This window comes from Diabrotica virgifera, chromosome 3, assembly GCF_917563875.1.
Source record: "Diabrotica virgifera virgifera chromosome 3, PGI_DIABVI_V3a".
Lineage (NCBI taxonomy): Eukaryota > Metazoa > Arthropoda > Insecta > Coleoptera > Chrysomelidae > Diabrotica > Diabrotica virgifera.
The window spans coordinates 74,515,004-74,527,076 of record NC_065445.1 but is presented as its reverse complement, the minus strand read 5'-3'; the positions used below and the strand labels follow the sequence as shown (position 1 = coordinate 74,527,076).

The 12,073-nt window shown below is 35.6% G+C and overlaps 2 protein-coding genes across 2 annotated transcripts; one reads left to right on the top strand and one right to left on the bottom strand.

Annotated features, from left to right (window-relative positions):
* Window positions 1–837: 837 nt before the first annotated feature.
* LOC126882511 (uncharacterized) lies at window positions 838–10,210 on the top strand. Its single transcript, XM_050647477.1, has 2 exons — window positions 838–3,650; window positions 10,186–10,210. Exons 1-2 carry the CDS (start codon window positions 838–840, stop codon window positions 10,208–10,210), a joined length of 2,838 nt encoding a protein of 945 aa, XP_050503434.1.
* LOC126881140 (uncharacterized) lies at window positions 9,642–12,073 on the bottom strand. Its single transcript, XM_050645209.1, has 2 exons — window positions 11,317–12,073; window positions 9,642–10,758 (listed from the first exon to the last, which is right to left on the bottom strand). Exons 1-2 carry the CDS (start codon window positions 11,895–11,897, stop codon window positions 10,500–10,502), a joined length of 840 nt encoding a protein of 279 aa, XP_050501166.1. The 5' UTR covers window positions 11,898–12,073; the 3' UTR covers window positions 9,642–10,499.

Sequence of the window (12,073 nt, the reverse complement as noted above, 5' to 3'; positions counted from 1 at the left end):
ATATACATAAATACGAAGTCCACTTTTGGTCGCTGATTCGTCAACGGTGGAACGGTGCCTTTATTTTGTAATTCGATTTGACGAAGTATTCATTTCTGGTTTTTCTTGTGTATCCACGGATTTAATTAATTGTTTTGTTTATTATTATTGAATATTATTGTTAATTATTGTTTAATATTACTTCTATGTTATTACTCTGGGTATTTTCCCATTGATTTTGTTTTTATTCATTTCTCTTACATTATTCAAAAAAAAAAAGATAGCAAACAAATGTGAAATTACACACAGCGGGCATAGGGTTATATGCAGCTAGCACCTCTGGTGTCTAAATTTTCTTGTTGATGACATAATTCCTCAATTGCAGCAACAACACTAGAAATGCCTCTTTGACCTCGACTTTTCTATTATCAATGTTCATATATCGAATCACTTCAGTCATTTGATCGATATGAATCGAGATAGAATATGCAACGTCGTGTCGGGAAGACGGCAAAGAAGCAAACCGCACTGATTCTTAAGTATTTTCCAATTTAAGCGAGTGATGTCGCCAGTGGATTCGCAAATCGACGGCTCCAATTTTTGTCCATACCTAATTTGTCCGACAAAAACTTGGTTTCGTGTGTTCACAAAATAATATCGAATAGTATTTTGATTGTAAGATGAATGAAGTTACAAATTTTAACGATTTATTCTTTTGTGATCGGGTGTCACCCCCGAACGGGTGACACCCGGGGCGGACCGCCCCCTCCGCCCCACCCTAGCTACGCCACTGATCTAAGGAGAATAGATGAAGAAATTTATGATCTCCTGTTAAACGAGGATGCCAGTGAACAAGACATGTTGAAGGAAATAGAAGACAGTGACAGCTACATCAGAAAGTTTGCGGACCTGAGTATACAGTTCGAGGAACGGGTTCAACCAAGGATAGCTGCGTCCGTGGAGGATGAGGTGGCCTCTGGGACAACTGGTAAGAGCACAGGGAGCCTACAAGGTAAGCGTAAATTCAAATTACCTATGCTAGAATTCAAGAAGTACGATGGGAACATTAAAAGCTGGTTGCCCTTTTGGTCACAATTTCAAAAAATACATCATGATTCAGACATAGACTTAAGCGATAAAGTCGAGTATTTAGTTCAAGCTACTGTACCGGGCAGTAGGGCAAGGCAACTAGTTGATAGTTTTCCCGCGACTGGAGATAATTACACTAAGATTATAGACTGTCTAATTTCGCGTTTTGGCCGCGACGATTTGCAGATCGAGGTATATGTTCGGGAATTGCTCAAATTGGTAATAAATAATACTTCGTCTGGCAATAAATTAGACATTTCTTTATTGTATGATAGGTTAGAGACTCAGTTAAGGGCTTTGGAGACACTAGGTATTAAATCGGATAAATACGCGGCTATGTTATTTCCTTTGGTCGAATCGTGTCTACCCGCGGATTTATTAAGGATATGGCAAAGATTTCCGGAAGATGTTGGGTCACAAACGTCTATTAATAGTGCCGGTATTTCCACCATAGAAAATCGACTCAAAAGCTTAATGCAATTCTTGAAAAATGAAGTCGACAATGAACAGCATGTTTCTTTAGCGATCGAAGGCTTTGGCGTATCAGGTACTAAGTCTGGGAATTCTAAACGTAATGGTCCGAAAAAGAGGATGCCTGAAGAGGAAGAACCCCAGTTTCCTTCGGCGATGGGTTTGGTGAATTCCCATAGTACAAATCATAGATGTGTATTTTGCGAAAATGCACACGAAAGCAGTCAATGCTTCAAGGCTCAGAAGTTGACTTACGACCAAAGAGTGAATATTTTGACAGAGAAAGGTGCTTGCTTCCGCTGTTTGAAAATTGGACACCAATCTCGAAGATGCCGTGGTCAATTAAGTTGCTTACTTTGTCATAAACCACATGTGCCCCTAATGTGCAGAGAATTTTCGATGGGCAAGGCAAAAAAGGAAGAGGAAAATAAGATAGAGAATGATGGTCAAGCTGTGCCGAAAATAAATCAGTCCTTGGCCAATAGTGCTACTACTAATGTTTTTTTGCAAACTTTGCGCGTCAAAATGAACCACTTAGGCAAGACGCGAGTTGTACGCGCCTTAATAGATACCGGATCTCAAAAGACGTATATTCTGAGGTCCACTGCTAGATTATTAGATTATCCATGTAAACGACAGATTAACCTTGTACATGGATTATTTGGAGGTAGCGAACTAGCACAAAAACATGATTGTTATGACGTTAACTTGAGTTATAATAACTACAGTTGCACATTTGAAGCACTAGATCAGCCCGTAATTTGTAGCGATATTTCTTCCGTATTTAATGGTCCCTGGATGGAAGAACTGAAGAAGCTGAATATAGAGATAACAGATTCCGGTGATACATCTCCTATAGAGGTTTTAATAGGTGCAGATATTGCAGGAAAACTCTATACCGGAAGAAGACATATTTTAGGATGTGGACTGGTAGCTGTAGAAACCTTATTGGGCTGGACTTTGATGGGAAAGATACCTTTAGATCAACAGGACAATCGCACCGCGACAACGGTTTCACTTTTTATTAGCAACGCGTCGATTAGTCAACTGTGGGAGTTAGATGCTTTGGGTATCAATGATCCGGCTGAAAGGAAGACAAGGGAAGAAACAGCGCTAGCAGCAAAGCAACTTTTCTTTGAGACTGTTGCAACAGATTCCACAGGACGATATGAAACCAGACTGCCATGGTTAGAAGGACATCCGGCATTACCAAGTAACTACCAGATGGCTAAGAAACGGCTGGATACCACGTTGAAGAAGATAAACAAAGATGGATATCTTGAAGCCTACGGCCAAATATTTAAAGAATGGCTGGATGAAAATATAATTGAGGAAGTGTTCGAGGACCAGCCGAACCGAGGTCATTATTTACCTCACAGGCCGGTAATTAAGCCTAATAGCGCGTCCACAAAAATCAGACCAGTTTTTGACGCTTCAGCGAAAGAAAAAGACAAACCTTCTTTAAACCAGTGCCTTGAAAAGGGGGTTAACTTGATTGAATTAATTCCTGCTATTTTATTAAGATTCAGACGACAAGAAATCGGTGTAATCTCAGATATTCGCAAAGCCTTTTTACAGATTGGGATACACAAAGCTGACAGAGATTTTCTTCGTTTTCTTTGGATAGATGATGCAGGGAAAGAAAAGGTGTACCGCCACTGTCGTGTGGTATTCGGGATTAGCAGTAGTCCGTTTTTATTAGGAGCTTCACTAGAACATCATTTTTCCTTGATGTTAACAAGATGTGCGTCAAAACTGCTGAATGTTTCGGAAGACACTATTTTAAAATTGTCGCATAGTTTTTACGTTGACAATTGCGTTACTAGTGTTGCTAAGGAACAGGAGCTGCGAATTTTTGTAGAAGAGTCGAATATAATAATGGCTGAAGGCAAGTTTGATCTCAGAGGGTGGGAGTATACAGGCCAACCCTCCGATGACACTATTGATGCCTCGACCCAAGTCTTGGGAATAAAATGGAACAAGATAGATGACACCTTGTGTCTACGACAAGAGGATGAAGATACAGATCTACCTCTTGAAAAACCTATAACTAAAAGAGTCATACTCTCACAAGCGCAGCGCGTGTTTGAACAGTTGCTAGAGTCCAAATGGTGGGAGGGTCCGCAATGGCTTTATGAAGATCCATCATTTTGGCCTCGAAACAATCACAGCTGTGATGAGGAAGAGATTAACAAGGAGAAAAAGAAAAAGCTAGTTACGGTCCTTGTTAACCGTGAGAAAGATGGTATGACCTTAGCTGATTGGCATCTTAATTACTTTTCTCAGTATCTGAAGACATTGCGCATGTGCGCATGGATTTGTCGATTTACCAATAATGCTAGAAATAAGGACGACAAACAAAAGGGAGAGTTAACCCTTGAGGAGCTTGATAAAGCTGAAACATTGGTACTCAAGCTAGTACAAAAAGAGACGTTTTCGGACGAAAACGATAAAAAATTGTGTGGAATGGGAGCCTTCAAAGACAAGAGTGGTTTGATTCGATTGAAGTCTCGCATCAGTAATAGAAACGACGATGAATATTTTCGTTTTCCAGTAGTTTTGCCAGCCAAGCATTTTATAGTGAATAGCCTACTATTTCGCGAACATGTCAAGTCGTGTCATGTCGGAACACAAGGACTGATGGCTATCGTGCGCGAACGATATTGGATTTTAGGTGGTCGTCGCGCTATAGAATCCGCGATTTCCAAGTGCGTCGTCTGCAAAAGACATAATACCGGGTCGTTTGGGGTGAGTGCGACACTGTTGATAATAGATCATGTCCGGGACGCGATAGCATTCGAGACGACGGGTGTAGACTTTACCAAATACTTTATTGCCAGACGAGGTCGGTCGAAGACTATAGCCAGTGACAATGGGACTAACTTTGTCGGTACCGAGAACGCGTTTCGTCGAGGGGGCTTTGAGAAGATTGCTATAGATACAGGACAGTTTCTCAGACCCATTCAGCGTTTCTACCCATTGGATGCCCAACAGATTGGGTTCAGATGCCAGGTGACGACAGATCAGTGTGGAGTCGAGCAACAGCCAGGGACCGCCTTCAGAGAATGTGTGCGAAAGTGCGGGAGTTGCTATGGCCGAGAGTGTCGCGGAGCCGGGAGTGCCTAAGAGCAGAGTACCCGAAGCGAAAATAAGTGTAACGCGGAGTGGACGTGAAGTCAAGACCCCGCTGCGGTATACGAGGTAGACTCGGTTTTTATTTTTGTATTTTATGTTATGCTACTGTTGTTTGATGATCATGGTATTTTGATGTCTCTGTTAATTTTGTGAGCCATGTTCATTTTGTGTAACAAAAGAGAATGTCTCAGGTGGGAGAATGTTCGAGCCATTTAGATATTTAATTAATTGTTGTCTGGTTTAAAGCACCACCCTGTATTCAAAAATCGTTATAATATTAGGCGTTTCAAAAACCCTGAATAGACACATTCTTCTGCTCAGACATATACGTTTTCTTTTGATAATATTTATCTACTTCGAAGAAATCACGTCATGCTAAGTTTGACGATCTTTGACACATATATGTTCGTAACAAGAATTTCAGAATGAGAGCGTCGTAAATAGTTTTCAGTGTTGAAATGTGAATTGATAAGTCAAGATACGGGCGATCGAGATTTTCCGAGCCGCGTAATAAAAAACACATTTTAGTATTCACAGAAGATTTCCGGGGTTCATCGCCGGTAAATAGGGAACCTTTTTAAGATATCGTGTAGTGGTAATAATAGGTTCGACAAGAAATACTGTAATGCACGTTTGACATTCCGGATTATGGTATTTACTAACATTTTTAATTATACGCGGTGTGTTAGAACTTATCCATTTTAGAGATATACGGTTAATTTTTCGTCATTCAATAATTTTGCAAGCTGTTATCTTAAAGCTGATTATAGAAAGTAAAAGTACAAAGTCTTTTATTTAAACTCGAATCTCGGGGGTTTGTTTAGATTGGGTAAATCTTTAGAGGCCCCCACAGGTGTGAAAATTGAATAAAAAATACGAAAACCAAATGCAAAATAAGAGCAACAGAGATCGAATACCTAAGTAGAAGCTGTAGAAGGGATAGAATAAATAACATAGAGATTAAGAAAATAATGGTAATGAATTCAAGGGATAATAGACAACATAGAACAAAAGAGATTAACCTGGTACGGACATGGCAGAAGAGCAGACCAAAATCGTTGATAAACAGAATAACAGATTGGAGCCCGATAGGAAGAAGGAAGAGAGACAGACCCCGAAAATCTTTTAGAGATAAAATGGACGAAGCAATATTAGAAAAGAAACCTGCAGGACTGGAAAAACAGAAAGAACTGAAAATAACGGTCAAGTGAAATAATACAGGAAAAACTATGGAAATCCAGGGTGGTCAAGAAAAAACAGGATGTTTCTAAATAAATGCAACAAACTTTAAAGGGTAATTCTATATGAAAAAATAATGACAGTTTGCTCTATAAGCCTATGTCAGCAAATACTTCGTTTCCGAGATATGGGGTGTTGACATTTTTCTTACAAACTGACGATTTCTTTATTGTTCTAAAACCGGTTCAGATATGCAAATGAAATTTGATGTGTTTTAAGAGGTAATTATTGCGTATTTTTTGACATAAAATTAATAATTTTATATCTACTGTTGAAATGGTGTGAATTTTTTTAAAGAAAAACATAGTACGCCACTGAGATATTTCAAATAACAAATCATTTTGGAATTACTCGTTCAATTTATGATATATACAAAAATCTATTATTCCTTTTTTTCATACGTCGTTCGTGCCGTTTTTATGCAAAAAGTGAAACATCTTAACGCGTACAAAGTATTCGAAATAAATTTCTATATATTCATATTATGAAAAAGAACTTGTCAATTCTAATTCATATAGATATACCTGGTTTGTTTTTTTTTATTTCAAATTACACACCCACGGACACACGACAATGTTGATAAAGCAAAGTTTACAGAACAGGAAGACAAAAATATCTAACCATTGAGGCTATAATGACAAGTAGCAGTATAATAATATCACTGACTATTCATAAATTTGTTGATACTTCGTAAATCTGATCTTCGTGTATTTTAAGTATGTATGTATAACATTGTAATACCATAAAAGTGATATGTATTACCTGACAAAAATGACCTTTAAAAGCCATAACAGTTTTTAGGTTGCATTATTTTTATTAGAGAATTTTTGTGAGCTAGAAATAGTTTTCTTATTGTTACAATTATTTAATATTAATTGTCTTAGGAGTAATCTTAGCCCAAAGATAATCTATAAAGTCCAAAAAAATAGTGAATGTAAAAAATATTATTTTTTTTTTGTTTAGCTAATGCCTCGACAACTAATGGCCATTGGCATGGTAGGTACGGTAATTTTGAACAGTTAGGTACCTAGTGTCATGTGTAAGTAGTGTGGGTGTTGAGTAAGTGGCTTGTTACTTTGCAATGTCGACGTCATTGTCTTTGCAAAGAGACGCTAATTGTATCCGAACGTCTGCGGTCCCTCCGGTGAGAACCGATCCCACGAGGACAGAAACTATATTCATTTATTAATTTATAATAAATGAAAAATTTCCGACCCTGGTGAGATTCGAACCCACAACCTTTCGGATTTTTTCGATCCAAAGGCAGGCGCTCTTACCACTGAGCCACGGAGGGGGGTAAATATTATATTTATATATCAGCGTCTCTCAAAATTTGGCGCCCCCAAATTCTGGCGCCCCGGGCGGTCGCCCGGCTCGCCCGCCCCTTTATCCGGCGCTGCTTTAAGGCACTAGTGCTTTAAAATTTTTATGGCACTGCAATTCGTATTGATCGTATAGGCAATTTTGATGTAATGTCAAAAAAATATAAAAATGGAATGTCAGTCAAGTTTAAGTAAAAGTTTTTGTAGATATTGTCCTGTAATTACGTTTGTAGAAAAAATATTGCATGATATGCGTGTTAAAAAGTGCATTTTTAAGGCACTCATGTGAATTGCAGAACTCGCTGTCGCTCATTCTGCAAACTTTCACATGCGTGCCTTAAACGTGTACTTTTAACACTTATTATCATAAATAACTATTGAAATACTGATTACAAAAATTTATAGTATTTTAAGCCTTTCTGAGAGCATATGCGCAAAAATTTCGCTCGAATTATTTTTAAATGCGTTCATTTTTTTCGAATACTGAGAAAACCTTAAGTATTTTTAAAAAATTTAAACGCAGAAAGAAATATTACTGTATTATCCATGGTCGAAAGTCCTTGAGAACTTCTATAATATTTATTTTAATAAGTCACAGGGGTGAAAAAAAATAGCCTGATTTTTAATTTTAAATATATATTACAAAAGAAACTTTTTGTTCATTATAAGGGACTTTCTGCCCTCGGGAATAATGTAGTCTTCTATTTTGCGTTTAAATATTTTAAAAATACCTATTAGTTATCTCAGGATTCGAAAAAAAATAAATGCGTTTAAAAAGAACTCGACCGAAATTTTGCGCCTACGCTCTCAAAAAGGATTAAAGTATTAAACATTTTTGTACTGTTTGAATTTATGCGACGATTGACGATCCACTGTTTTAAAGATTGGTTGAACAGATGTTGCCAGTTGTATGGTCCTCACTATGTGTATCGTAAGTTATTCAACAGGGCATAGAATATACATGGTTAGAAAATATACGCCAAAGTCAGCGCCTCTATGCGGAAAATCTCTGAACTAAAAATTGATGTGGACCATACAAAGTGAGGTCCCACTTTTTTTTGTAAAAAAACAGTGTTTGCTATCAGTACATGTCTACGAAAAAGTCTTACATTGATTGACTAAGTGAGGTCCGTATACTGGACCTCACTTTGTACAGGACCTCACTTCAACCGCAGTTTCTTTTGATATGTGGCTCACTTCATACGCTGGGAGTAAATATATATATATATATATATATATATATATATATATATATATATATATATATATATATATATATAATGTGTCTAAAGATATTCAACCTCTCATCTTTATTGATAAGCCCAGAGAGGTTGAAGAGGACGAAACACATTTCTAAGAACTGGTGTTTGGATCTTTGATTCTATTCAAAAAATTTTTCCCAACCCGAAATGGTGGATGTGTGAATTGTTCGTAAGGGGATTTTTCCACATTCTCTATTTCATCTGTTTTATATATATATATATATATATATATATATATATATATATATATATATATATATATATATACACATATAAACGCTCTTATACAGGCCCGTACAAGATATATTTTGAACGTTTACAAGCCCGCAACTACCTTTTGGAGCCCGACTGCGGGTTTCGAAACGTCGCCCGAGTATCTAACAACCATTGGATTCCCCTTACTTTCTTACCCAACTGGACAAATTTTTGCGAAGGCTTCACAACGTACAGCTTATACATACACTTATACAAAAAGTTTCCAAAATCATGCGGTAGGGGGCGCTTTCGTGTATAAGTTTTATACATTTTAACTATTATATTTAAATAAATCGCTATGAAGCCCGACATTTGACAACGCCGCTGGGCTTGAAAACGTGCGTGAAATTTATTTTCACATATATACCATTGGGCGTAAATCACAATTGTTAGAAGTAAGAACGACACACATATATAAAGATAATCAATCTTAAGAATACTATACAGAGTGCCTAATTCAATAAAGAACACAAACATCGGTGTAGCTTCTCAGGGACACGAGTGGGTAATACCCACCTTGGAAAAATCGACAGTATTGGTGAAATATAAAGTTCTCCTTCTTTTCATCTTGAAAACAAAATTTGATACAGTATTTAGTATAAAATAAAACAAATACATTGTTTTATAATAAAACACCCTATACCTATATGTATTGTTAGATATTTCTTTACTCGATTTCATTGAGTAAATTTCCTGCAACAGGTATTACAGATTTAAAAAAAAATGTCTGAAAAACCAGAAAATAATACAAAATAATAAATAAAATATTATATTTCGAATTATGGAAAAAAATTTAAACTGAAAATACAAACAGCTGCAAGAAAAAAAAAGTACAAAAGTAAATACGAGTACTTCATTAAATATTTGGTTAAAGCTATTTTACATTTTATCTTATTTATAATTAATGCTGAGAATGACTAAAATAATTATTAAACATTGAAATAAAATTAAACGTTTATACTAGCGCAGTGCAAGTCTAAAATATTTAAAGTAAATTAGCAATTGTTTAACCTTTATAACAGTTATAAACAAAAGCTTTCACTGTGGCCCACGTCTTATCCTTGAATAAATCTTTATGTTTTTTCATTATCAACTCGGTTTCTTCTTTTCTCGGAGCTTTTTTGTTTTTTATGTGATCTTTGAACGCTGTTTTCAATACATTTTTTTGCTCTGAATTCCACTTTCCTCGCTTTCCTTTTTTTATACTATTTTCCCTTTCATCTAAAACATAACAGTTTATCTTTCATTCCACGTTCTTTAAATTCTTAGTTCTGGATAAGGAAAAATAGATAATTACCTAATACCGCATTTTTCATTGCTTGTTCTCCGAATTGCTGTTCCCACGTCTCTTCTATTTCATTTTCATTAATATTTTGATCTAAAAACAATATATATATTAAATCTTCATGCCTGCATATATTAATTTTTTCTAGTAATCCTAATGAAATATCAACCTGATTTGCTAAAGTTACGTGGTGAGTAAAGCATGTTTTAAATTCCTCCATATTTCGTAGATACTAGTTAACGTATTAACTGAAAATTTAAGCATCTATATTTTTTTAACGGGGCGAATTTTGAAAATAAACTGAAATTTAAAAATTTTCATTGCACTATTGTTTGTGTTCCGAATCAATATTACAGTAATGAATTTGGCGCAGTACTTCGTGTTCTAATGACAGCAAATAACAAACGATTTCATTAACCTATTAATTTTCAAACAAAATATTCACTTTTACGGTATTGGAATTTATGTTGTTGATTTTACAAAAAACTTTATTGTCATAAAAAAGTTTCCTTCATTCTGGTACCTTAAAAGAAAATAAATAATTATGAATTTCTTACCATGAAATAAAGGTTTTCCTGCTTCAGTCTCATCCAGCAATGATTCATTGTCTGACAAAGTTATTTCGTCAAGGGATTTTCCTTTATACTTTGCTACTTGTCCACTATTAACAGCGATAAGTAATTTGGCAACTTTTGCTGTCTGATACAAGTCTTGAGGAAGCCTACGAGACAGAACTAGTTAAAGTATCAGAAGTACGTACATTTGAGTATGTAGCCAAGTAGACTGACCTTTAGTTTCTGTTTTTTAAAAGAGGATTGGAAAACAGAACTTTCCCATTAAAAATGTATGCGAAATATGGACAGTGCCACAAAAAATAGGTAATAAGCACGGTTTTTAAATAAATAAAGCAAAATGAAAACGTTTTTGTACTACACATGAATTTTTTTAAATCAAAAATGTAGTAGATACTACTTGATTTTGGTGTAACTTGTTTAATTGGAACAAAAGCAATGAAATTAAGATTTTAAACCCCAAATACTATTCTAAACATATAGGTTCGATCCCCTACGGTGTAAGAAGTTTTTTATTTTTTCTTCAGATGTAAGTTGTTGTATTTTTATATAAATAAACTCAAATTGTCATTTATTTATGACCTGTGAATTATGATTCATTATTCACGACTAAATAAAGTTCATCATTATACTTGATAAAACACAAGTGAATGTAGTTTTTAAATGGTCGTTGATAAAAATGATAAAAAAATTGAATTTATAATTACCTATAATACGATTCATGTGTTTTTTTGGTGTGTCCCATGAAAGTAGCAAACTGTTCCATTTCGTCATCCTTAATATTGATTGCTTGCAATAATGTGGCAATTTGTTTTCTTAAACGGGTTGATGTAAACAGAGTTGTATCCGAAACATCAGCTTTTGTCGCCAGCTTTTTCACAATATGATAGCCACTCAACCACAGCTCTGTGTTAGGATTACCAAATAAATACGGATTTGTCGGAGTCACACAAATACTTCGGAAACTTAGAAGAAGTTCAATGAATTTCTGAAGGTCCGGTGGAAATAAAATTGCAACAGGTCTGCTTCCTTTTCCACCGGTCACTACTCTTTTGTAATTCTTGCACAAAGTTTGTTCAGTTTTTGAAAGACAATCTAGAAACTCGGTTTGCTGGTTTTCACTGACTGTTGAATTATAAGTCTCGGTTTTTAGGTACTGAATTTCCCCAATGCGCTTTCTATTTATTAATAATGTCAATGCTAACACAGACTCGATCAGCTTTCGATAGTTCAACTTAATGTGGATATTCTTCTTCAATGCATCTGAAGCTTCATGGGCTTCGTTCATTACAAAAGTTTGGAATTTTATAACATCTTGGGTCAATGGCAACAATTTTGGAGAAACATAATTATTTTCCTTTAAATTTTTCAGTGCAAGGCTTGAAATCTCAGATGTCCAATGGTTTTCAATAAGATTTTTTAAACGCTTAATGTCTTTAAGACTTTCTTCGGCAGTAGTACAGA

Bases quoted from the DNA above. Each gene is read 5' to 3' on its own strand.
- LOC126881140 (XM_050645209.1), bottom strand. From the start codon at position 11,897: ATGAACGAAGCCCATGAAGCTTCAGATGCATTGAAGAAGAATATCCAC. The intron at 10,759-11,316 runs GTAATTATAAAT...TCTGTCTCGTAG, and splicing joins ACACATGAATCGTATTATAG to GCTTCCTCAAGACTTGTATC.
- LOC126882511 (XM_050647477.1), top strand. From the start codon at position 838: ATGTTGAAGGAAATAGAAGACAGTGACAGCTACATCAGAAAGTTTGCG. The intron at 3,651-10,185 runs GTGGGAGGGTCC...AATTTTTTCTAG, and splicing joins CAGTTGCTAGAGTCCAAATG to TAATCCTAATGAAATATCAA.